General features: G+C 37.4%; 1 protein-coding gene across 1 annotated transcript in view; it reads left to right on the top strand.

The window, feature by feature from the left end:
• Slc15a2 (solute carrier family 15 member 2) overlaps positions 1-27128 on the top strand; it is a 31949-nt gene extending 4821 nt beyond the window's left edge. The window contains exons 4-22 of the mRNA XM_070030101.1: positions 5120-5212; positions 6162-6261; positions 8021-8111; positions 8369-8446; positions 11767-11849; positions 12569-12655; positions 12825-12914; positions 13011-13055; positions 14911-14943; positions 16617-16705; positions 17775-17856; positions 19147-19281; positions 19654-19818; positions 19947-19993; positions 21422-21532; positions 22300-22396; positions 24340-24486; positions 24856-24960; positions 25302-27128. Of these exons, the coding sequence (XP_069886202.1) occupies positions 5120-5212; positions 6162-6261; positions 8021-8111; positions 8369-8446; positions 11767-11849; positions 12569-12655; positions 12825-12914; positions 13011-13055; positions 14911-14943; positions 16617-16705; positions 17775-17856; positions 19147-19281; positions 19654-19818; positions 19947-19993; positions 21422-21532; positions 22300-22396; positions 24340-24486; positions 24856-24960; positions 25302-25478 (1855 nt within the window). The 3' untranslated portion in view covers positions 25479-27128. The remainder of the gene's footprint in view (positions 1-5119; positions 5213-6161; positions 6262-8020; positions 8112-8368; positions 8447-11766; positions 11850-12568; positions 12656-12824; positions 12915-13010; positions 13056-14910; positions 14944-16616; positions 16706-17774; positions 17857-19146; positions 19282-19653; positions 19819-19946; positions 19994-21421; positions 21533-22299; positions 22397-24339; positions 24487-24855; positions 24961-25301) is intronic.
• Positions 27129-27621: the final 493 nt, after the last annotated feature.

The following is a 27621-nucleotide window of genomic DNA, read 5'->3' as shown; positions in this document are numbered from 1 at the left end:
AGAGAAGGGATAGTGGGAGAACAACAAAGGAGGGGTAACAATGCTAGACAAGAAATGTACTCACTGCCTTACTCATGTAACTGTAACCCCTCTGTGCGGCATCTTTACAATAAAATAAAATTTAAAAAAGAAACTCAAAAAAAGAAAGAAAGAGAAGAGAGAGAAAAAAAAGCAAGGAAGAAAGGAAGGAAGGAAGGAAGGAAGAAGGGAAGGCAGACAAGCCCTGGGTGCTGATAACCCATTCCTATAATCCTAGCTACTCAGGAGGCTTAGATCAGAATTTGAAGCTAACTAGGGTTAAAAAAAGCCAATAGATTCTCTCTCCAATTAGCCAGCAAAAAGCAGGAAGTAGAGGTGTGGCTTAAGTGGTAGAACATCAGCCTTGAGTAGAAAAATCCAAGCAAGAGTATAAGGCCCTAATTTCAAGCCTCTGTACTCACACACACACACACACACACACACACACACACACACACACACACACACACACACACATACACATCTCAAAAATGTTTTCATAAACTAGATTAATAGTTAATGAATTTCAATAACTTTTGAATTCCTGAAAATAGCACCAAGAGACCCATATTATATAAAAGGTATCTTCTATAATATCATATATCATATTCATAGGCTAGAGATGGGTCTATGATATCCATTCTGTGGATTTGTTATCCATAGATTTTTCTGAATTAGCACTCACATGTGTGTACACACACACAGAGTTCTGAAAGTGTTTTAAGGAGCCCTACATAGATAATCTATAGTACTACACAGTTTCTTGACTTGAGAGAAAAATGATGAGTGAGTGACTAGGTCCACCACCTAGATCCACTATTGTTTGCTACATAGGTAAGGGTAGTCACCAAGCTCATCTGGATAGGTATCGGCACTGTGTGAGAGTAAAAAGTATATGCTACACCATTTATTCAGTTGGAGAATAACGTACATATGTGTGTGTCATACTTTGGTCCTCTTCACCCTTCAACCCTCTTCCTTTCTCTCTACCCCTTCCACTGATGCTCCCAGATAGTCCTCTTTTCACATTCATGTCCCATCAGTAGCAACAGCAGCCGCAGCATTTTAGATCTAGGTTCTACAAATGAATGAGAACATGTGATATTTGGCTATTTGGACTTGGCTTATCTTACTCAACATGATGATCTCCAGTTCCATCTGTTCTCCTACAAACAGCATAATTTAGTTTTCCTTTTTGGCTGAGTAATACTCCATAGTATGTGATATTATGCATGTATGCATGCATGTATGTAAATTCGCTCATTTGTTGTCCAGCACCTCAGCAATTTAGCTATTACAAACAGAGCTGCAATCAACATGGGTGTGCAGGTATCTCTCTTGTATTTTGTTTTGTGGTATGGTGAGTCATAAAGTATATATGCATAAGCATTTGCTAAAAGCTCTTTCTCTATTTACTATCCCAGAACAAAAGCTATGCTAAGAGGAAATGGACACATGGAATCTCTGACTCTTGGATAAGGAAATTATTACACTAGGGAGAATGAGACTTCCTTCATACACATAGGACTATACATAGGAAAGATTAGCTAATCGATACATAATGGAAAACAGAAATTGTTAACATAAATATTGGCTTGCTGTGATTTTTGTAAACATTTACTGAGAGGTGAACTACATATTAGAATGCTATTTTAGTGACAAGTTGTTTTTAAGAGAAAAAACATTCTTAGTCATAGTTCCTTGTTTTGAAAGTCTGTGATCCATACCTATCTATTAGTCTAGGCTCTTGACTTTGGCCATCATGTAGAATCACTCTCTTGAAGGTGCTTATTATGCATTTGGTGTTCTTGCCATGCGTCTCCTCTTGTGTGGTCAGAGCCAACCCTTTTTCTTTCATGTCCAGTCTCCTTCTCTGACATCACTGCATGTACTGATCTTGGATTTGTATGTACTCCTCAGATCCTAAGCTCTTGATAAAAATGTCTGTGGCGTTTAAGTTTATCATGGTGAACTAAAATTTGTAACTTTTATGTCTATTTAGATTTACTTTTTGTGGTTGAAATAGAAGGTTCAGCAGGGAACTTCTGGATTACAGTGATAATGCACCCCTGTAATCCTAGCACTATGGAGATTGAAACAGGAGGGTCACAACTCTGTCTTTAAAAAAAAAAGGAATTCTAGCCTTAATCCAATCCTAATTAAATGATCACTTGAAGAATGTCATGCCAAAAAAGAAAAAAGAAAAAAGAAAAGAAATGTCATGCTGGCACCTGTGGTTCATACCCATTATAGTAGCTACTCAAGAAGCTGAGATCTTAAAAACAGTCCTGGCAGATAAATCCAAGAGACTCCTATCTTCAATTAATCAGCAAAAAGCTAGAAGTGAAGGTGTGGATCAAGTGACAGAGTGCCAGTCTTGAGTAGAAAAAGCCAAGAGAGAACTCTAGGCCTTGAGTTCAAAAACAAATGTCATATGATCTCTCTGAAGTTCCAGTATGTGTGTGTGTGTGTGACACACACGTGCACACATACACACACAGAGATGTCATATGACCTCTCTGGATTTCAGTTTCCTGAACTGTTCAGTTGAGAGATTGTTGTTCTACCTAAAACAGTTTGAGTCCTGAGGACGGGATTCCCATGGGATTCCAGTGACCATGATTCTATTTCAAAGTCAAGGTTTTCAAATCCCTCTGACTTCTTTCCCCTCCTGTTAAGTTCCTGTTATTAGGTTCCTCTATTATATCCTCATAGCTACACTATTCCCTTTGTTGCTCTTCAAGAAGTTCCTATTTTCTTCTTAAACCCTTTATGCTTCTGTTATTCATTCAGTCCAACAGTTGAATATAAATTTTATATTTCTACAGCAGACTCTATCTTTCCAGGTCAGGTTCCTTCTGTTTATTTCTCTCTGATAATCTAGTTTATTTATCTCTGATACTTTAGAGTTCAAGATAGATAGCCTTTTTTACTCTTTCTTTTTATTTCTCTCTATTTGTTCTTTTCATTCTAACAAACAGAACTTCTCCTTAGAAGATGATAGAAAGCCTTTTGGGAAAGCTTGCCCATTCCTCTGATGGTAATTATTCCTAGATTAGTCATCGAATTCTTATCTCAAACTCTTAAAGGTTCCTTTCCTAAAAAGCCAATCTGGGAAGAGTAGACATTCACAATAAAGAATCCACAACCTGAGATTTCTGCTCTCCCCAACCCTTAAGGTAACTTCACCCCATTTTTATAGTTCACATTAGCATAAAACGCTATAAAATCATATACACATATACATACATACATACATATGCACACACACTATACTTCCCAAGGTTTGTTACATTAACATTCTACATATAGGTTAAGAGAATCCTGATGTGTTTGTTAATACACATTACACATGAGGAGAATATGTGGTAATCTGCTGTATGTCAGTAAAGATCATATCTTTATATATGTTTCATGTTGGAATTCCTTAGTCTTTTACTTCCTATTTGTCACTCAAGTAACTTCACTGGAGAAAGCTCAACAGGAAGTTTCAATTAATTACCTGATTTTACATCTCTGGACAGTCTAAGTTCCTGGTCTTTTCTTATATTACTTGTACATCAAGAAACTGTGGTGGGCAGTACAACCCACAGGCCCAAATTACCCAGGCTAAACCTAGAAGCCTTTGTCTCTTTACATATCCTAGTACTTCTTTACAGGGGAAGTCCTTTTTCTTAGCCATACCTGTTTACTTGACATTGATCATTGATCCCTTGTGCTTTGTAGAGCAAAGGAGAACTAGGGGGGAATGCAGTCAAGAATTCAAGGTATGCTGGGCGCTGGCGGCTCACGCCTGTAATCCTAGCTACTCAGGAGGCTGAGATCTGAGGATCACAGTTCAAAGCCAGCCCAGGCAGGAAACTCCATGAGACTCTTGCCTCCAATAAACCACTTGAGCTGAAGAGTGCAGGGACAGTGCCCAGGTCCAGAGTTCAAGCCCCACGACTGACCAAAAAAAAAGAGAAAGAAAAAAAGAAAAGGAAATCGGCTCAAGTTAAAATAACTTGTTCTAATAGGCAAAGCTATGAGATCAAAGCATCTGAAGCCTTTTACCAATGAGGTATAATCACCTTGCTTCTAATTAATCCTGATTATTGTTTTGAAACAGCATAGGTAACCATCATATGTGACACTTCACACAATGACTGATTGTTTCTCCCCAGTACAGAATGGGGTGGGCTCAAACCAGAGCCAAGGTTTTTCTGCCATCACTGTGTACCAGAAAGCTTCATATGGGAATCCGAAAGCTTTGTTAATCTAATTGGTTCAGAATTGGTTTTGTGGGCAGTTTTTGTTCTATGATGGCCAAAACAAAACTGTTCAATGTCAAACACTACATATCTCAAGATATTCATGTGACCTTTCTTTAACGTTGCCAATTTAATTTTGTGCATTTGTGTCAGATAATTTAGTTTAGAAGTTTGAGGTCTCTAATAATATTTACTTTGGGAAGCAAACATTTTATTTAAAACTGCAATGTCAAAATTACCTTGTGTAACTTTTGATAATTTACATCTGGGGACAAAGCTGATTGTAGGGTTTTTTAACAGCACCTTGCCTGAACATGACTTCAAAAAAATTAATATATTGAAATAATGTATCTGAACTCCTTAATTGCATCATTAAAACATTTGACTTAAATTATTTGACCATTCCAGTCAGTGTACTGTTCCACACTGTGTAACCCGACCTGCTGGTAAAAGCTTGAATGTCTTGTCAAAAAAAAAAAATATATCTTGTTCTACTGGTTTTACTAATTTGAAATGTCATTCTTGCTATAAATCCACTTAATTCTTGTTATATCTTGTACAAAAGTAGGAGAGCTCTGTGTATGTGTGGAGCAGGGGTGAGAGTAAATATGAGGAGGGCACTTGAAGGAAATATCTGTTACCTCCAAGTGTTTATACTACAGAATGAAGAACTGCACACCCTTTACCTAATCTGTTTATTCCAGTCACTGTTGTTTCTCTGTGTTTCTTAGTTAATTCTTTACTCCCCACTCCCTTTTCTTCCTCCTCTGTTTATTAAGAACAGCATGAACTCTTAATCTACATTACTCAGGTCTCTGAGACATACATAAGCTGACTAACTCTCTCCACAGGACAATCATCTATCTTTCATTGGTGTATGTGCTTGGCCATGTGTTCAAGTCTTTGGGTGCCATTCCAATCCTGGGAGGAAAAACATTACATACGTGAGTAAACCATAGAATCAACTGAACTACTTTGCTTAAATCCCATAGTTGTATGTCTTAGGAATTCATTACAGATGACTTTATTACCAGAGATGTTCCATTATTTTCATTAAATAAGCATGTGAGGAATGGTAGAATACCTAGTCAATATCCTCTTATATGCATGTAAACAAGGCAAACCTTCACATGCTCCACATTCCCTCACATATTTATGCAGCTACAATCCATCAGGGATTTAAAAAATATATTTGCTTATATTGCCAAAGTATTGGGATATCCATTTGTGTGTAGTTCTTGTATATTTCCATTGGATGTGCTATATATATGATATATATGACATATATATGCATATATATATATTATATGTCCCTGTCCTTCTCAAAGTATTGATTTTATGGGGTCAGAGACAGTTGACAGATTTTTATGCCTTTGGTTCAGTTAATAGGATTATAGCTATTCAGGAAGCAGGCCATCTGTATTTATGTTATAATGTACCTATACATGTACTCATTCTATTAATTAGGAATTTCATTTCCATTGATTATGATGAGTCTTAACATTGTATTTTGTGGTTAGGAAGGGTATATGAGATTAGAGACCATAAGAGTCTTCAACAGAAATGTTCCTTTAATTAAAATAAGATTGAAAACCAGTATGTTAGCTTTGGAGTCTCTTCAGTATCTGCTTTCATCTGTTACATTTAAGGGGATAATGGAACTACCAGGCACAATGTATACTTTCTAGCACAGGCTCCAAGGTGATTAGTTTCCATGAATATCTAGAATGGAAGGGAATGGCATATGCCCACAGGGTAGAATTGCTCTTGCATATATTTTTACAAGAAGGGAACAATTGCTCTTGTATATATTTCCCCCATTGCATTTCTATATTCCATCTCTACATCTGTGTTAATATCAGCATAGTTAGCATCTTCATCTCTCTATTTCAGAATTCTGTCATTGGTTGGCCTGAGTCTAATAGCTCTGGGGACAGGAGGTATCAAACCTTGTGTTGCAGCTTTTGGTGGAGACCAGTTTGAAGAAAAACATGTAAGAATGTTATTATTTCTGAATTTCCAAGAATGTAGAACCAGCATCAAAGATAGGTACTAAACAGGCAGCCATTGAAGTAATATACTGATCAGATTATATCTCAGGATTTGGTCTCAGTTAATAGTAACAGAAATACTGAACTGTACTCAAAGGAAAGTAACCAGGGCAGTAGATGGACATGACTGGTGAGCAAAGATTTTTTAAATGAGGATATTTAGTCTGCTCAAGATAAGAATCAAGGAGAATGTTATATGATAGAGTATTTGGTGGTAGATAGTGCCAGTATGTCAGTGTTTAAACCTGGTATCAGTAAGTGAAAGCTTTAGGAAGTAAGTTGTTTATTGGTAGAAGCCTAAATCCCTGGTCCAAAACTTAAGATTTGGAGTTGGAAGTAGTAAGCTTACTTGGAGATATTGGGACTGGGAGGTATCAAGTAATGTAGATGATTTAAGTATATCTAGTTTTGAGATTTTATAAAAGGAGAAAATGTCCAGTTGGAATGAAGAATGAAGCAAGTTTTTACAAGCAAGTGAGTTTTTACTGTCAGATTTCCTTGGCTGCTCATTCCCGCCTTTCCTAATTACTTTTCACTGCTGATGGGAAAATAAAACAAGATGAGGAAGGTAGAAATAAGGAACAGTCTGTTGTTACATTAGCCACCCTTCTGCCTTCCTCTCATTCTGTTTTCTGTCTTCCTAATGTATCTATTTCTTCTTCTATAATTATATTTTCTTTCTTCCTCACCCTTTCTCCATGTCTTTCTGTATTTCTGTCTCTCTCCCCTTCATTCCTCCTCCATCTTCTCTGCCTATCTAATTATGACCGTCTCCTCCCCTCCCCCTCCTCTTCCCATTCAGACAAGGGCTCACAAATTATCATGGCTTGCTGACTTTGGTGAAATGACCTGCCTTTGGGAAGGGGATTCTATGTATGATGAATTACGTGAATTAGATGAATGGAGTGAGTTTAAATGGGAACCCGAAAAGGAAGAAAAATATACCATAAATTGAATGGGGAAGGAGGAAATTTTTGTTCTACTGTATCTGAAAAAGGTCTGAGGTATTAAAATGAAGCAGAGCAACACATAACGAGTCACTTATCTGCAATTTTACTTAGAAGTTGTTTTATTTAGTAGCTTGCTTACTTCAACTGAGAGGATGAGCCTACCTCCAAGCTCATGTCATGTACTTCTATGCCTACTGCAGTCCTTTTATACTCTCAGGCAGCCTCCCTTAAGCACTGTTTGAACCCCTGCTTGATCAACAGCTTGCTGCACTGTTTTATGTTCTGGTCCTAAGCAGTCTGGTCCAAGCAATCATTTATTTAACTAATACAGTCAATAAACATGTATTGAGTTTCTAGTATTGAGTTTCTAGTATATATCAGATGCTGTACTAAGCATTAAGGATTACAGAAAGGAGTAAATCTCCTCCCCTACAGGAAGTCGCAACCCATTTAAAGAAACAAACATTTAATGCATTAGAAGAGGTATGTATAAGCCGTAAGAATGGCATTGAGGAGAAAATGATCGATTTTACCAGGAAAAGGTGCAAAAGAAGGTTAAATCTGCTTGTATTGGTGTTTCATAAATAAATAAATATTTGGGGTCAGCCCTCCATGTTTATTAAATAGCTAATATGATATTCAGATACCATGAAGCCAGTATCTGAATCTATCTCTTGGTGTGGGATGGAGTGGGATGGAACACGGAGGCACATTGTACTGATGATCTATCTATTTATCTTGTTTGTTTCAGGCAGAGGAACGGACTAGATACTTCTCAGTCTTCTACCTGTCCATCAATGCAGGGAGTTTGATTTCTACTTTTATCACACCTATGCTAAGAGGTTAGGATCCTTGTTGTGTGTAGAAAGCGTACTCTAGCTATCACCAAAATTGTCTTAAAAATCCCTATGGTCCATCTTTTCCTTTTATAAGGGTTTGACAATATGTGAGAATTTCTTTTTCAGTCCTGATTTTTTTTTTTCTAGATGAAAGTAAGGGTTAGGGACTAGTGATGAGAAGAAAGATAGTGGCTATGTTTATATCAAGAATCTAAGCTTATAGTTGCAGAGTTGTTCTTTTTCCCCCCTATTTTCTTCAGGTGATGTGCAGTGTTTTGGGGAAGACTGCTATGCATTGGCTTTTGGAGTCCCAGGATTACTCATGGTAATAGCCCTTGGTAAGTATAGTGTGCAAAGGAAACTAACAATCACTGATACCTGCCACGTGGAAATTTTACTGTAGGCACTTTTTACTACTATCCAATTCTATTCTCACACTACACCCTATTGAGTGTGACCGATCTCTGTGCCACACACAGAAGACCAACCAGGAGTTCAGGTGTCTAGGCATCTATACTTTTTTAAGTATCTCAAGTGATTCTAATGTATAGTTAAGTTGAGATCCACTGGCCTTTACAAACTATATAAGGAAGGAGAGGCCATATTTCATCCTCTGTCTCAAACTATATATCACATGATACTTTTTTTGGTAATTAGAAGACATTTTCAATTCTCTGCCTTTAAAAGCAGATTTTAGTTTTAGCTATTTTCCCCCTGCTCTACACACTTCCAAGGAGTTTGCCCTTGAGATAAAATAAGCGAAGCAATAGAGAAGCTGGATAAGTAGTTGGAAAAGAATGTAATTTAGATCAAGTGCCATAGTCTTTACAACTGAGATCCTATCCAGGAAGAGAAGGGGAATGTGTGAGCTGCCCAGTTTAGGCATGTTCCCTAAGGGAAAACTCGGGTGTGATTGTTTCTAATCATTGGCCTGGAAACCTGTTCTCCCTCTGAAGCTCAGGGTGACACTCCCCTCTCCACTGGAACATAGCCAGTCCAAACACATAAAGAGCTCAATAGAGGAAAAGGAGCCCGAACTCTTAATGTTTAGTCTGATTATTTTCTGCTGGGAGGAGTAAGGACTGATAGTAATATTCGGAGTATCCAATTCTAAGGAAATATTTCCAAAAAAGCTATAACAATATATTCTTTACTTTCCTCTCTCTTTAATGCTATGTTTGCTTCTGTGGCTCATTGCACAATAATAATATTTACATACAAAAGTTGTTATGAAGCTTAAAAGAGAGCAGTAAGTAAAATGTCATAAATTATGAAATGTTAAATAAATGCTATCATTGTAAGTCAGCTGCTTAATTTCTGGGGTTGTAATAAAACATGTTATGTGTGGGGCTGGGAAGGTGGCTCAGTGGTAGAGTGCTTGCCTTGCATGCATGAGCCCTGAGTCCATTCCTCAGCATCACATAAGCAGAAAAGCTAGAAGTGGTGCTGTAGCTCAAGTGGTAGAGCGCTAGCCTTGAGCTGAAGAGCTGAGGAACAGCGCCCAGGCCCAGAGTTCAGCCCCACGACCTACAAACAAACAAACAAACAAACAAGTTATGGGATCAGTTTTGTGCTAGATATTAGGGTAACTAGTGGTTTGGGTGGTGGTTCATGCTTTTGAATAACATTTTTTTTTCAAAACAGAAGTTATATTGTCCAAAAAAATACTCTTTACCTGACTTATATAACTGTAACTCCTGTGTATATCACCTTTATAATAACAATTTAAAAAACAGGAAGTTAGAATATAGTAAGGTCAATGTCATAACAGAAAGAAAAAAGAGAGCTATGGGGACCCTAGAAGAGATGTCTGATGAAGATTTTGACGATTATAAAGATTTGCCTACAAAAACTACTATTAAGATGAGACTTCAAGCGATGGAAAACAGTTGCTCGAAGAAGGAACTGTGAGTAATGTCAAGAGAAGACAAGATGTCTGTCAGACATAGTGAGAGATTTTATGGTGTGTTCAAAACTTTAAAGGAGTTCAGCTTACCTGGGGTATAAATGAGAAAAATAAGAAGAGACACAGTCAGAAATTAGATAATGCATTGTAATTTAAGCCATTATCTGTAAGACAAGGTGAGAGATTATATGATTTGTTCAAATGCCTCAAAGGAATTCAGATTACCTGGTGTGAGAAAGATGAAGAAGATACTTTATTAGAAATGACAATGACCTGTAATTCAGAAATCAGATAATGAATTGTAATTTAAGACTTTATTGTGAGGACAGTAGATAAAGTTACAAAAAGTTTCAAATGGAGAAATAGTTGTTCCATTTTTGTTTTTCCATGATGCCTTTTCAGTGTGGATAAAGGATTGGGTTTAAGGTGAGTCAAAGATAATATTTATCTTGATTACTACATTTTTGGCATACCCTTCAATTTTGTGCTCTAGGTGAGTACCTCACTCTGCTCATGTATTCTTGGCTCAGGTACAATTAACAAGCTTTGGAATACTTAAATATGTGCAATGAGGAAGAATATAAGTTAACAATGAATACAGGGTTCTAATTTGAACAATTAGGTTTGCACTGGGATCATTAACTCAATTTGGGGGAACAGAGTTGGAGCAACGTTGAGATACTTGTTTTGGATCTGTTGCATTACAGTTGTTTTTGGAATATCTAATTGTAGTTACCAAATAGTTATTTGGAAATAACTGATTGAGGGCTCAAAGAAAATATTAAATCTGGTGGATTAGGCCAATGTATGAAATATGAAATAATTCAGAGTTAGAGTATAAGCAAGATGATACAAATTTATTCACTTTCCAACAGAGAAAAAAGGCCAAATACCACAGGCAGTATTGGTATCATAGGGTAATTGGAGTGAATTTGTGTGTGTGTGTGTGTGTGTGTGTGTGTGTGTGTGATAGTACCTGGGCTTGAACTAAGAGCGTTGGGCACTCACTTGGATTCTTGTTGATGGATGGTATGCCTCCAACTCTGCTTTTTGCTGGTTAATTGGAGATGGAGTCTCACAGACTTTCTCCCATCTGGCTTTGAATCATAACCCTCAGGTCTTAGTTTGATGGTTGACTTTACAGGAAGTGTTTGACCTATAGTTACAGATCTTGAACCATGAGTATGTGGTATGATAACCCTCAGGTCTTAGTTTGATGGTTGACTTTACAGGAAGTGTTTGACCTATAGATACAGATCTTGAACCATGAGTATGTGGTATGTGGGTAGCAGTTAAAACTTGACTCAAGCCTGTAATACTAACTGTTCAGAAAGCTGAGATCTAGGGGATCATAGTTTAAAGCCAGCCTGGGTAGAAAAGTGTGTGAGACTCGATCTCCAAAATAATCAGCAAAAAGCGTGGCTCAAGTAATAGACTACCAGGTGGCCAAGAAGTTAAGGCAATTTCTATCATGTACTCTTGTAAAAGTTGCTTAATTTCTTTTTTAATATTTTTTATTGTAAATATACTGTACAGAGGGGTTACAGTTATGTGAGTAAGGTAATGTTAATTTCTTTTATCTTCTATTTCTTCATTTATTAAAAATGCTCATTTTATCTTCTCTTCACGCCTATGAAGTCAGTACCCTCTTTATGAGATTTATTAGTCACTCATATAGATCAGCAGTCTGGCCTTAGCACTGACATATTGAATGAATTAGAACTCAGAGCACTGTTTTTGTGTTGATTACAGCTGTGTTTGCAATGGGAAGCAAGATGTATAGAAAACCACCTCCAGAAGGAAATATAGTGGGTCAAGTTATCAAATGTATCTGGGTAAGTCGTTGAATTATTTACCTACTTTTTCAATAAACAGAAAACAGATAATGTGCTGAGCATATGGGTCTTCAAACATGAGCAGACATATATATTTATATAGTACCAAGCCTAGGGCTTGAACTCAGGGTCTGAGTGCTGTCTCTGAATTTTTGTGCTCAAGGCTAGTGCTTTACCACTTAAGCCACAACTTCTCTTTCAGTTTTTTGGTGGTTAATTGTAGATAAGAGTCTCACAGTCTTTTCTGCTCGGGCTGGCTTTGACCACAGTCCTCACATCCCAGCTTCCTGAGTAGCTAGGATTACAGGTGTGAGCCACCATTGCCCAGCTGGGCATATATTTTTATTAGTGATTTCTGTTCGACTTGCATGTCTTTTGACAAGCTGAGATTCAATGATCATTCTCTGTGCTTCTACTTTATCATTAAGTAGAAAAAAAATGAAACCATTTTCAAAAACTGACACCAAATAAACCCTTCTGAGTGCACCACATATGATGTTAACAGCACATAAGGAAAGATAAAATTATATCTTAACTTCTGAAATTCAATGTCTAATGAGATCTAAGAGTAACTTAGAGGGAAGGGATAATGCATTAAAAATAATGAGATTTCTCTCTCTCTCTCTCTCTCTCTCTCTCTCTCTCTCTCTCTCTCTCTCTCTCTCTCTCTCTCTCTCTCTCTCTCTCTCTCTCTCTTTAATGTGTATGTTCTGCACTAGTTTGCTATTTCCAACCGCTTCAATAACCGCTCTGGGGAAGTTCCGAAGCGACAGCACTGGCTGGACTGGGCAGCTGAGAAATACCCAGTAAGTGAAACTGCAGAAACATCTCATAGCTCTATGGAGTCTTTAAAACTGATCTCCAGCTGCATTTGTCCTCTTCTATTTTTACTGGTTTGGGCCATTTTTATTGTAAGAAAGAAAAATATGTTTGGACGTTCTGCAAGTTCTCTCTTCTCATTCTTCTTCCCTGCAGAAGCAGCTCATTATGGATGTGAAGGCTCTAACTAGAGTCCTGTTTCTTTATATCCCACTGCCCATGTTCTGGGCTCTTTTGGATCAACAGGTAAGACTAGTTCTTTGGAAATCTAACCTTTTCCTAGCCATGTTATTCTCAAAGGGAAGGGATTTTTTTCATACTAACCTCTATTGTTCACCCTAGGGCTCACGATGGACGCTGCAAGCCACCAAGATGAATGGGAATTTGGTGAGTAGAAGAGCTTTTCCAGAGAAGTCTATAATGTTCTTCCTCACCCATATTCATAAAAAAATTCATTTCTGCTGGGCACCAGTGGTTAACATCTGTAATCCTAGCTACCCAGGAAGCTGAGATATGAGGATTGCAGTTTGAACTAGTCTGGGCAGGAAACTCTGTGAGACTATCTCCACTAAACTACAATAACAACAAAAATCCAAAAAATCATGGAAGTGGAGCTGTGGTTTAAGTGCTAGATCACTACCTTTGAACATAAAAGCTCAGGGTCAGCACCCAGGCCCAGAGTTCAAACCCCAGGACATGAAAAAAAAAAAAAAAAAGAAAGAAAGAAAAAGAAATAAGAAAAAAAGATTCATTATTTAATGATATTTCCCACTAAAATGGAGGTAAGATTATTAGAGAGGTACATGGAATCTGAAAACATAAAAGATAGCTAGATAATAAAGCTAGAAATGAAAAGTGGCATCTTGTTTTCAGAAATCAGGAATATAAGTAAATGGGAAATGTTTAAATGTACTCAAGGATCGACTGAGAGGATAGCAAATGAAGTGATAAGAGACAGCTGAGTGGTGATCTTCTATCTAAGCCCATTCCACAAGATGCTGCTTCATAATTCATTCCATCTGGCAAGCTGGGGACTTAGGGAACTGGAATATTTTATATGTGGATTCATTTTATATATGGAGGAATGAGAAGATCATAAATACTCTCTTTTCTTTTTCCGATGTTTATTTCTTTTAGTTCATTCCAGTCTTCACTCTCTGCTCTTAATTGTTCTGCTTCCTAGATTATTATATTATGGTTTTGAAGAAGAGGGTGTAGAATGACACCAAGGTCATATTAACCAGTGTATTTGGAGCCTGCCAAATTTAACATTTTTTTTTTTTGCCTCTGATTGTTCAGAACTTACTATGGTGGTCCTTTTGTTGACCTTTGGAAAGAAGCTTTGGAAGCACTATGTTTTAGTGCTTCCAACCATGATGACTTACTCCTCCATTATTACAACCTATAACTATAGTTACTGAGATTAATAGCAGTACACCAAGCCATTCTCTCTCAAGAAAAGTGTAGTATAGGTTAATCATCCCTTATCTGAGAATTTATAATCCTCATCATTCCAAAATTTAAACTTTGAGGGTCATTGACATAGTATTACAAGTGGAGGAATCTACAACATAAAACCTTGTTTCTTGCATAAAATTATTGGAAATTTTATATTATATATATCATACACATAGCTTATTAATTAATAAACAAATTTCATATTGAGATTTAGGTTTCATCCTCAAGATATCTCATTATACATATCCAAATATTCCCAAGTCTCAAGTATTTTGAATAAATGATGCTCAACCTGTATATACAAAAGAGTATTTTCTCTCAGGTCTGTTTTCAGCAAACATAGTTAGCAGCCATTCCCAGGCTTTTCCAAGTCCACATGCCTTTAAAGCAAAACAGACACCCTAAACCCAAGGCCTGTTGAATTGTCTTTTTTTGGGGGCGGGGGTGGAGGGTTGGTTGTGGGGCTTGAATTCTGGGCTTAGGCACTGTCCCTGCGCTCTTCAGCTCAAGGTGAGTACTCTATTGCTTGAGTCACAGCACCACTTCTGGTTTTCTAGTGGTTTATTGGAGATAAGAGTCTCATGGAGTTTCTTGCCTGGGCTGGCTTTGAACTGAGATCCTCAGATCTCAGCCTCCTGAGTAGCTAGGATTATAGGTGTGAGCCACTGGCGCCTGGCTCTGAATTTTCTTTTATATGTTCTTCATAAATAATTATCAAGCTAGTTGATCTAGGCTTTTCTTGTCTTCTGCCATGATCTAAATGTAATTTTTTATAATGTTTCAGGGTATTTTTGAGCTTCAGCCGGACCAGATGCAGGTAGGAGATTTTTCTATAAACATGGAGACATACATTTTTTTCTTATCATTTCTTAAATCTACCCACAGCATTCAGATGAATGACAATATTCTGGTGCTTTTTTCTTTATATGCTAAGGAAGGTCAAACCTAGATGTGAACACATTCTCTTTAAGCCTTCCATTTCTTCTTCAAACCTCTGTTAAATAAATAGCTTCTGTCCAACAGCAGGAAGAGCATTTGAGTTCACAGGTAAATTTTGAATATTAGATTTCTCCTATGTAATAGTACTATAATGGAAATATTACCAAAGAAATGTAAGAGTTTCTTCTATGAGCAGTAAAGTCACGATTACTGGTGACTCCCAATTCTTATTTTAGCTCTTTGTTAAATCCCGAGTTCTTTCTTTTCTCCTTCCTTTCTTTGGGCCTTTTTTCTTTCAATGGAAGAGAAGGGATTTTTAGATTGGCAAAAATAGAACAAAAATCAGAAAAAAAAAAGAAAAAAGAACAACAAGCTCAGAAACAAACAAGTCCTGTGGGTTGTTGGTAGGCAATGTGCTATGCAAAGGAAATCAAGCCTTGAGTATAGGGAGGCTGACATAGGGACATGAAGGCATGGAAACCAAGAGCCAGAAGAAGCTAAAAATAAACATTGTGTTCATAAGTACTTAAAGTCTCTCACTCCTCATTAGGCTATAGGAGCAGATCATGTTGGTTTTTTTACACTAATGATTTTCTGGAGCTCTGGATAAACATGTCTTGGATAAATATCTTAAGAAAAACATCTGACAGGGCTGGGAAGATGGCTCAGTGGTAGAGCACTTGTGTTGCATGCATGAGGCCCTGGGTTCGATTCCTCAGCACCACATAAGCAGAAAAAAAAAAAGCTGGAAGTGGCGCTGTGGCTCAAGTGGTAGAGTGCCAGCCTTGAGCTGAAGAGCTGAGGGACAGCACCCAGGTTCAGAGTTCAGGCCCCACGACTGGACCCCCACAAAAAAGAAAAACATCTGGCAAAACTTGTCCTTGAACTAAAAGGAGACCTTGTTAAAAGGAAATAAATATCTCCTAATGATGAGATTTTCAGCAATAAATAAATATCTTCTAAAATAACGCACCTAGAAGATTTTTAAAACATATGTCACCTGTGCCAATTAAGGAGACTTGGTATTTAGCAATCTCAAACCTGTAAACTCTGAGAACATAAAAGGCACAATTAACAAATGACTAACATGCCAGATGGTTGAAATGAAAAAAACCATAAACAGAGATTAAAACCTATAGACCTTGTAGGTGAACTCAAGCCTTAACAAATATGCCTTGCACAAAAGATGGTGAATTTAGGTGCCCACATCCCCAGCCTATTGGGAAGTGCTTTGTTTCTCTTTTCTGTTTTGTGTTCTGGCCTTTTTGGGTTTTTAAACAAAAACTTCTATAAACTTCTCATCCAACTAGACTCATCTTTAAATTCTTTTCTGAGATGATCACAAGCTCTGCACCCTAGGATGAGGTTTGGCTCCCTTGGAGCCTCATTGAGTTTGAATGAATCCTAGTTTTGGTGTTGAATGTAAACAGAATGAGAAATGTGACATCATTGTACTTGAAAGTACGTGTGGATATAAGAGAGACTGCACACAAGCCGATGACATTGGTGGTAGAACTTTTGTAGCTAATCCTTTTTACTATGATGTTACAGGTACTAAATCCCTTTCTGGTTCTTATCTTCATCCCATTGTTTGACCTTGTTATTTATCGTCTGATCTCCAAGTGTGGAATTAACTTCTCGTAAGTTCACTGTTTGCTGTAATTACTGCAAACTGACAGAAATCTTTGCCCTGTATGTTTTGTTTAAAGGAGATTGGTTTATATTTATCAATTATCTGCTTCTGGGTTTTTTTTAAATCCTGGATTAAATGCCAGTTAATAAAAAAAAAAAACCTGGGGGTTAAATCTAATTAATGTCAGAGCCAATGCTATGCATTTAAATCTATCATATTGAAAAGGTTGGCCTAGGCTTCATGGAAAATCCTAAGTATGTGAGTTAGGCTCTTATACCAATTTGATGACCACTGTGTTCTTTAAATCTCCTGCTCTCTATAAAACAAGCAATGGATCAGGTACACTGAGAATTGAATTGCCCCCAATGACTACTTTCCCCCTATTGTAAGAAAGGAGAGTTGCAACCTTCCTTTCTTTTTTTTTTTTTTTTAAATTTAATTGCAAATTAGTTGTGCTTAAAGTGATGACTGCTTTACTTAATGCATTCAAATGTCTATTTGTTAGTTACTCATTCATTTTTCAACTACTAGGAGGTTCAGAAGTAAGTTTCATGCAATTGCAAATCAAGCATAAATCTCTCTCCAGGAGTTTACTGGTTAGTAAGGGATCTAGAGCTCATACAAAGATAATCATTGTACAGGTAGCATATGTGAAGTGCTCTAGGAAGGGAAGATTGAAGTGCAGAGAAGTATACAGAAGGAAGAACCCTTCCTATCCTTCCTATTGCTAAAGCCAATCGACTTGAAACATTCATAGCATCTGCCATATAAGAAATATTCACCCATTTGTAAATCCAGTTGTATTACTGCCATTTGGGGAATTATGGCATAATAAAAAGTTAAGTATAAAGCAAAGGTAGTGGTGGGAAAATGAAGCACATTGCAGAAAACATCCTATGTGATTTCAGTAAAAGGAGAAAAATGATATATGCAGGGGAGTTGTCATCAAGGGGAGATCTCTAAAGTACTTTGAAACATAATTGAGACTGAATTGGGAAAGGTCTCAATGGTAAATCTGGATTTTATGCTCTAGAGTCTAAGGAATAGTTGTAACTATGGCTCCATTTTCTCTACAGATCACTTAGGAAAATGGCTGTTGGTATGATCCTTGCCTGCCTGGCATTCGCTGTTGCAGCAGTTGTAGAGATAAAAATAAATGTGAGTTCAACAAATCTTTTTTTTTTAATTTAATTTTATTGTCAAGGTGATGTACAGAGGGGCTACAGTTACATATGTAAGGTAATGAGCCCATTTCTTGTGGAGCATTGTTATCCCCTCCCTCATTTTTCTCCCACTATCCCTCCCCCTATAGCCCCCTCCCCAAGTTGTAAAGTTAATTTCCAACATATTGTCTGTGAGTATCACTATTTTATTGTCTTTTGTCCTTTGTCTCACCCTTTTGTTTTTCCCCTTACCATCCTCAAATCAGATAAACATATATACAATGCCCAGGGTACCAAAATCAAATACAATGACAACAGGGGATAAACCAAAGGGAAAAAATGAAAGGAAAAAAAGAAATATCTTCATACAGTATATTAACAACAACAACAACAAAGGAAAACCTCTTGTTTCCATATCTTGGATTTCATTTTGATTAGCATCATCTTATATGGTTGTATGTATCAGCAAATCTTAAGCTCCAGAGAACAAGTCCATATCTATCCTGTTTATTCTTCTGAGATTTTCAATCTTAACTCCCTGGGACCTAGCACAGGACCTATTTTATAGGAGGTACATCATAAATACTCATGGTAAGTGAGTGATACAGGACAGAATAACAATGCAAGTGATTCTGAGTGATTCAGAGTTTATTTTTAGGGAATTCCCAAACATCAGTATCCAAAGTATCTAGCTATCTCTTTAGGAAACAAAGGTTTATATGATGTCTTGTAAATGCATTAAATAAATTCCTTTTGGCAGTTGAGAAGCTACCTTTAGCCCACCACCAAGTCAAAAAGCATGGGACAATGAGATGTACAAGTCGTTATGTTGAAAAATGAACTTTACAACTTTGGTTGGGGGGGAGGGAGGAAGATTGGGTAGGGGAGTGAAGGGGGGGATGGGAAGGGATGAGAAAGGGAAACGAAGGAGGAGGCTACAATGCTTGATAAGAAATGTACTCATTATCTTGCCCACATAATTGTAACCCCTCTGTACAGTATTTTCGCAATAAAAATATCATATGAATGTATATATGTGCATATATATAAAACAACATGGGATTTATTGCTTAGCATTGGTGCTTTTTGCTTAGAGATGGTGTTTCCCCAAACTGCTTTTAGATTTTTCTAAGCCAAATACTTTTCAGAGAGAGAAAAATGTGTTCTCTTGGCTAGAAGAGCTTGCCTGTCAGAAACAGGACTAAGATATGTGTTCTCATTGGACTTGAAGAATCCAGTCAGCAGTAAATATATGATGATTCCAATACATGTTATCTGTCCTAAGGGAATGACCCAACCCCAGCCTGGTTCCCAGGAAGTTTTCCTCCAAGTCTTGAACCTGGCAGAAGATGAAGTACAGGTGACTGTGCTAGGAAATAGAAATAACTCATTATTGATGGAGTCCATCAAACCCTTTCAGGTGAGGTATGGGCCTGCTGTGTTGACCTTGATTTTTTTTGTAACATGAATTATAATCTTCCCATGTCCTTGATAACCTTTTCTGCCATAATTTTAGTGAGTACATGATATTTTATCCTATAGAAATAGTTTGTTTAAACATTTTCTATAGGTATGTAATTTTTCAGTTATTATACACAATCCTATAATGAAATGCTTACTCGTAAATCTATATACATGCATGTATTTTCTGCAGTAAATTCCTAGAGTGTTATAACCTATTTAAAGACAGAAATCACTAGTGTCTGCTAAGGTCACCCACCCTGAGATGCTAAAAGATTGTGATGTTCAAATTAGGGTAGAAAGTGAGTATAACAGGTTCTTCATTCTACAGGAATCAACACATTATTCAAAACTGCATCTGAACACAAAAAGCCAGGATTTCCACTTCTACCTGAAATATCACAATATGTCTGTTCACACTAAGCTTCCTATGGAGGAGAAGAATTGCTATAGTTTGATCATTCATGAAAATGGGAAAAATATTTCCAGCAAGATGGTATGTTGAAGGATTGCTTAAATTCTAAGTTCTCATCTCAAAGTCTTAGGATCTGATGATCAAATATTCTAATTATGATTCCTTTTGGTCCACTCTTCATTGATTTTTTTTTTACTTCTTTCTTGTAGGTAAAGGATGTAGCAAACAAAACCACGAGTGGGATGACAGCCATCAGGTTTGTATGTTAAGGAGACCCCAAGCCACTCCAGTCACTTCAATCCTGAGTCTTTTCTCATCTTTGGGCTTCATATAAAGAAACCTCACATTCTATTTCCTCTGAGCAGGAATTATCTGTCTTAGAAAGTCAGAGGTGCTGGTATCTGAAGGCATTTTCTAAGACAGTGAGAATTAGATAGGTGTTCTTTCTTCTGTGGGGCTGGAAGATGACCTTATATTTCCCAGGAATATATTCCTCACTGGAAAGAAACTCAGAAATGATCAGCTATTCCCCCCTTGGTGGTTACAAAGTATACTTACAAAGTATAGTTGGTACTTACAAAGTATAGGTGGTACTTACAAAGTATAGGTGGTACTTACAAAGTATAGTTTTAATATAAAGCTGTAGAGTCATCATGGCATAGCTCACATTTGGAATTAAAAGCCTTGGAATTTTGAATTCAGATAGGGCTAAGGGTCTCATCAGATGACCAGGATAGATACACAGATGGAGCACTGAAGAGATCCCTTGCCCTCTGTGTCAGGGAATAGACATAAAAAGACAGATGAAAAAGACAGATTAAAAACACAGATTAAACTACTTGTCCATCAACATCAGGCTGTTGAGACAAACATTTTAGAAGACAACTTTCATAAAGTGTGGAATTTGCTGATGAGTACAATAAACATAATAACTTGCATTTGGATTATGCTTCAGAAGAGGCAAACAGCTCAATATAAGTATAAAGTATGAGGCTTGAGAGCATAGGCCTGTTGAAGAGTTATTTGATCTGAAGCCCAGACTCCAGAGCGAACTACCCTCTTCTTCTCTAGGCTAGAGACTATCAAAACAGTAATGTAACAGAAAACCCATCACAAGTTGATAATCTACAGACTGAAGTTCAGAAGACCATAAAAGTAGATGTGGAATGGTCCAAGATTTCTGGATCCTCAAACAATGGTAACCTACTATGGACCAGAAACCTAAATTTTACATGAGTCAAACTGAACTTCATTTATGAGAATAAGATATCACTCTAATGTAAATACAGTTATACCTTCACATAAACATGATTTGTTACTTTTTAAAAAGTAAAGTCTTATTAAGTCTACCATTAAGACAGAAAGAAATTGGATGATGGGGGAGGGGGAAGGGCAGCGGTTAGTAAGTCAGATGATGGTAATATCCATCCAGCAAGTGATATTTTAAGGATGTGACAGATAACAAGTGGATATTCTAGAAAAAACTCAGTTTAAGAAAGTTAAGACTACAGATTACTGATTACAGGTAAGTTCACTCATTTGTTCAGTTAACTATTTATCATGTACCTTTGACATGCCAGACATTCTTGTTTTACTTGGTACTAGGGGATACAGTGATAACACAGAAAAATACCCCTACCCCCTTTTGTTTTTCTGATGTGTAAGTAATTTTCTCTACCCTCAGGTTCATTAACACATTGCATAAAGATGTCAACATCTCCCTGGGTACAGATATTCTTCTCAATGTTGGTGAAGAATATGGTGTGTCGGCTTACAGAACTGTGCCAAGAGGAGAGTAAGAACATTGCCCCATAGACATTTTACTTTCATTGACATTTTTTAAAATGCTACTCTATGTGTGTTGCGGGTGGGGGTGGGGGAGATTTAGGAATATCTGGGTTAGTTTCTAGCTTCCTTCCCTCACTCTCATCTTTTTTCTGTACAGATATATTGAGGTCATTTAAATTGTGATGGCCGTGCTGTGTAGTTAATTTGGCCCAGCTCTCTGAGGTTCAGAAATTTTATTAATGATTCTGGCTTTTTGGTACCATCAACCAGCAACTCATTATTTAGAACTTAACCTTTTAGGTTCCCTGTTTATATGCTGTCCCTCTAATTATAAGATTTACATAAAGATTTCTTTATTCAGCCTGGTACTGGTGGCTCACACCTGTAATCTTAGCTAGTCAGGAGGCTGAGATCTGAGGATTGTGGTTTGAAGCCAGCACAGGCAGGAAAGACTATGGGACTCACATCTCTAATAAACTACAAAAAAAGCGAGAAGTAGAGCTGTAGCACAAATGCTCAGGGTCAGTACCCAGGCTCTGAGTCCAAGCACCAGGACTTTATTCAGGTTTAGTATTTTAAAAACAACACCTGAATAAGGATTTCAGATCTGAGTAGAAATTAAAATGACTCACACAAAAATAATTCTTTAAGGAGGTATGGTGGCTTCATTGCTTTCTTCACCATCAGTAGAGAGCTAAGACCACTATTGTCTGGAGATGGGAGTGCTTTTCCAAACCATGCTGCTTATTCTAACTTAAGCACATTCCATTCCAGATACCCTGAAGTGCATTGTAAAACAGAAGATAAGGACTTTTTTCTAGATTTGGGTCTCTTGGACTTTGGTGCAGCATATCTTGTTGTTATTAAAAATGTAAGTAACTCACAGTTACCCTTCCCCTTTTGTTTATCTCTTCCTCTTTTTCTTTACACATACACACATATACATATATACATGCATACTACACATGCCACACACAATGTGTATACCTCATGCACACACACATATATACATGTAGCAATGACAAAAGGCAAAGAGACTTGCTAATTTTCGAGGGTTACTGTAACAAAATATCACAAGCTGAGTAGCTTACAAAACACAAATTCATTAAGTCATAATAAAATAAGGCTAGAAGTCTGAGGTTAAGATGTATATATAGATGGTTCATTCTGAGAGCTATGTGGAAGAATCTGTTATTTGCATCTTCTACAGCTTCGGATGCTTAATGGGATAGGGATGCTGTACTGGGGTTTGGACTCAGAGCCTCATTTGCTTGGCAGGCACTCTACCACTTGAGTCATACCATCAGCCATTTTTTTACTTTAAACAAAAAAGGATAGGGTATTGTACATTTTTTGCCCAGGGCCAGCCTCAGACAGTGATTTTCCTAACTAAGCCCATGTAGTTGGGATTATACCCTGGTTGTTTCTAGTAGTTTGCTGGAAATTTGATATTTCTTAGTGAGTAGTATAACCAGGTAAATGATTCTTATCTTCTGTGGCATTTGCTCTATGAGCTTATCTGTGGCCAGATTTTCCCTTTTTTATATAAGAATATCTCTCATACTGAATTAAGCTCATCCTAATGACCCCATTTAATTTGACTAGTCCTACTTATATTAAATGTATTTCCAAAGTGGCGCTGTAGCTCAAGTGGTAGAGCGCTCGCCTTGAGCTGAAGAGCTGAGGGACAGCGCCCAGGCCCAGAGTTCAAGCCCCACGACCGACAAAAAAAAAAAAATGTATTTCCAAATAAGGTTACATTCTCATTAGGTAGTGGGAGAACTTAAATGCATGAGTTGTGAAGGGCACAGTTCAACCCATTTCAAGGTATTTATTATTGGTATTATTCTACTTTTAGTTTGTTTTATCTCTCATATGCTATTCAAGAGAGAGGTCACAGATATTTTTGAACACATGATTTAATAAGCTTCCAGAGTATAAGTCATATATTAGGGGCTTAGAACCTTAATTTCTTTCATAGTCTGCTCTTGTTTGGCTTATGAGGCATTGACAACATTAATAAAAGAATCAATTACTGGTATTTAAAATTGGAGAGATTTTGCCAAAGAATTTTGATTACTAACATACCTTGGAATTGAAGGCAGAAAATTTTATAAGCAATGCTACAATATTACTGTTGGTGCAGTTTTTACCATTAGATGGGACCTGTGCTTTCTAGTAGTCCTTATCATTCCCATTCAGCCTATGTGCTTTACCTGCCTTTTAGCACTGGCATATGGACCTTGATTGATTTAGAAACTGCGATTATAGTTTTCTTATACTGACAAAACACAGATTAGGTATTCGTATGCCTTTCAACTAAAGCAAAGTAAGATACGTTTTTGGGGGGGAGAGGTTGTGGGGCTTGAACTCTGGGCCAGAGCACTGTCCCTGAGCTCTTCAGCTCAAGGCTAGTGCTCTACCACTTGAACCACAGTGCCACTTCCAGCCTTTTCTGCTTATGTGGTTCTGAGGAATAGAACCCAGGGCCTCAAGCATGCAAGGCAAGCACTCTACCACTGAGCCACCTTCCCACCCCAAAGTAAGATTCTTTTTTCTCACTATTTTCAATTCTTTTGACTTAGAAAGTCAAGGGTATTTGCACATCCAAGACCATAATCTCAAGGACTTTTAATGTAACTGACTGAAACAAAGGCAATTCTAAAATGCTGGAGTTCAGTAGAAATTATCAGTCCCTTGAATGTAAAAAATAAAAGAAAATAAAAATAGGAGTGGGTATAGATCATGAAATGCTGTAGTTAGTAGTACTTACTTGGAACTTTCTGAGAAGCCCTTTCTCTTTCCCTCACTAAGGTCACTGGTCAAGGATTTGAGGCTTGGAAGACAGAAGACTTCCCAGCCAACAAACTGTCCATTGCATGGCAACTACCACAATACGCCCTGGTTACAGCAGCTGAGGTCATGTTCTCTGTCACAGGACTTGAGTTTTCTTATTCTCAGGTAAGAGTTTGTAAGTGGAAGGTAAATGTCTACACACTGCTTAAAGAATAGTGAATTTTAATTCTGTACTACCTTATGGTAGACCTGAGACTTTTAGCTAAGTACTCCATTGATTTTGGCTTCGGGTTCCTTATATATGACCCCAAATAGTCATCACTTGTAGGATCACAGCTTAAGAGTCTGCTGTTTGGGGCTCTAAATTATTCTTTCCGTTAACATTATTGCCACACCTGAATCAATATGGCAGCTGAACTTAGTGGTGGCAGTTGGAATCTAGAAACATTTGTGGGAGAAGATTTTTGGCTAGACCCATGGGGAGGTAGGGTGGTAGAGTTGGTTTATTTGCTTATAAACTTGTATTCTTCCTAGGCTCCATCTAGCATGAAATCTGTACTCCAGGCAGCCTGGTTGTTGACAGTTGCCATCGGGAATATCATCGTGCTTGTTGTGGCACAGTTCAGTGGCCTTGTACAGGTATGGATTTGAGAGACACAAATGCTGAGCTTGTGTCTACTTGAAGTCTTCCGTCCAACTTCCTTGTCTTCATTTCCCTCATCTCTCTGCCTCCCACATCCCTAGCTCAGTTTTAATGACACGTTAGGGGTTAGATACACAGACTTGACCAGAAAAAATGTAGGTGATGTTTATGACCATCATACACTTAGGTGAGAATGAAACCACTGAACCCAGTGTTCTTCTAGGAAAGAGACTGCACTAATGGTCTTTTGTCAACCCATTCCTGAGTCCTGACTCTCAAAGATCTCTTTAGTTTCAGGTTTCTCCATGATCTTCTCTTGTGTTATCTCTCCCTACAGTGGGCTGAGTTTGTTTTGTTTTCTTGTCTCCTGCTGGTGGTCTGTTTGATCTTCTCCATCATGGCCTACTACTATGTTCCTGTAAAGTCAGAAGATATTCATGGGCTAGCAGAAAAGCAGATTCCTCATAGCCAAGGAAACTTGATCAACCTAGAGACCAAGAGTACAAAGCTCTGATGACTCCCTGGACTGACCTCAATTCCTGGCCTTGATCTCAACCATCATTTATCTTCAACCATTTTTTTCTCCTACTGAGTAGGAGAAAGGTCATAGAGAGGTGGTATCATACCTGAATTTATAGCCTTCATCATTCTTCCATGACAGAGACAATTCTGAAACTGGGTTTACAGGTATCTCTCCATGATTCTGTGTTTTCCTGGATAGCAATGAACTCAATAAACCTTGCATGAAGTTGCTCAAGCTGGCCTGATGTCTCCAAATGGCCATGAAAACATAATGCATAATTGAGATAAGTCTCATTCCATATGCAAGGTTATAGGAGATTACTGTCTGCCCAAGTTCTTACCACTTAGAACTGACAAGTTTACTTTCAGAGGTACTGGTTTAGAAGCAAAAATGCAGGGTAAGAGATGTGCTATTTCAAGTTTCTTTACTACTAATATTATTGTGTTTTTCACAAGACTTCAAGAATAGTATGTATGGTATGATCAGGTCCAGGGTCTGTCTTGTCAGCTATTTAAGTCTGGTATGATCTTAGATAGTATAAGACAGAGTACTTTTATTAACACACAGAAGATATGCTTTTCTGATTCCTACAGTATTTTATCTACTCACCTAAACACCTCTTTCTCAACACTGATACATCTTGAAAACCATATTAAAGAGAGTAAATAAACATAGTTGTAGGGAATAAGAGCAATATAAATTGTAGAACTCTTGACAAGCCATTCATTTTTCTTCAGTGCAAGGAACTATGATATTTCTGTCCTGGTATACCCTTCTGTGGACAGCTTTGTAAGACAGTAACTATAGTTTTGCAACCAGCCTTTTCAGTATTGCCAAGGCAGCTTTATTATTATTATTACATTTTTGATCTTGCTTATTGCAACAATTCTTCAATAACAAAGTACTCTCAAGAGTTCAGCTTCCTTTTTACATTCTTCCAGTGAGCCTCAAAGTAGATTGGTTTTGCAATGTTTTCCTGCTTACTTTTCCCATAGTTTTTAATGGCCATTTCTTCCTTTAGTCTTGGAAATCTCCTGTTTATTCCAAAAGGATACTACTAATGCTCTAAGTTTAAGGCTCTAAATGGTAGTTTTCAATACAACAGTTTTATGCTGCACTAGGATCCTATTAAAATCTGTGAGAGTGAGGCAAGGAGTACAGGCTGAGGGATATCTGTATATGTGAATAAAAAATGTTGGGAGACATTACCTAGCATGTAATGAGTGAATTAAGAGGACAGAGCTTGGCATATTTGTGCAATGTGTTGCTAACAAGAAAAAATGCCCAGACTCCCTATATGAGAGCCTTATTTCCATTTGTTTTACTTTGTTAATCTAATTCAGAACAGTGCTGTTAAGTCTCACCTTGCTAATAGTGTAACAGGTACGAGAATTTGCTTTCCCCTACTCCAAGCTTTATATATTTTATTTCTAATGACCAAGGTTTAAAGACCAAAAGTGCACAAGCAGTAACAACACTACTGAGTTTCTGCAGGTACATTGATGTTTTAACCTGGCCTTACTCCTTTAGAAGATGATCTGTTCATTTTTAACCCAAACTATTTTATGAAGTTTGTTTTAAGAGGTATTAATACTGTTTGTGAATAAAAATGTTTATGGACAAATACATATGGGAAATGTAGCATACTCTGCTTTTCATCATATTTTCTATTAAAGAGTGAGTATGGTAAGTCACAAGGAACTTGGAGTACTTTGCCAAACACAAGATTTCCAAAGAACTATTGGGCAATGTTTCCTTATACTTACAAAAAGTTTCCTCTCTGAAACTTCCTACTCTTGGTTCTTTCTTCTGCAGAATAAACTTGAGCCCCTGTTTCAGGTGGAAGAATTTTAGCTAGTTGGAGAGAGCTTTTCCTGTATTATGAATTCTTCTAGAATTCGTTAAACTAAAGATTCTCAAGTCCTATAATAGTTACTCACAAATTCTGCCTTTCACCATCCTGGGTTTACCCTTCCAAAATATATCATTTACCTGAAGTACAGCAATTGAGATTATATCTCATATATCTTATTATGTGATACCTGGAGCCAGACACAAAATATCAGAAGTTGTCTGACTGGAAGAGCTAGCATTAAACAAAGCACTTCTATGAAATTAGATAAGATAGCATTAG

This window comes from Dipodomys merriami, unplaced genomic scaffold, assembly GCF_024711535.1.
Source record: "Dipodomys merriami isolate MVZ:Mamm:240054 unplaced genomic scaffold, mDipMer1.0.p SCAF_2, whole genome shotgun sequence".
In the NCBI taxonomy this organism is placed as follows: Eukaryota; Metazoa; Chordata; class Mammalia; order Rodentia; family Heteromyidae; genus Dipodomys; species Dipodomys merriami.
Note: the sequence above shows the minus strand (reverse complement) of the source record. Positions and strands in the feature narration are given on the sequence as shown.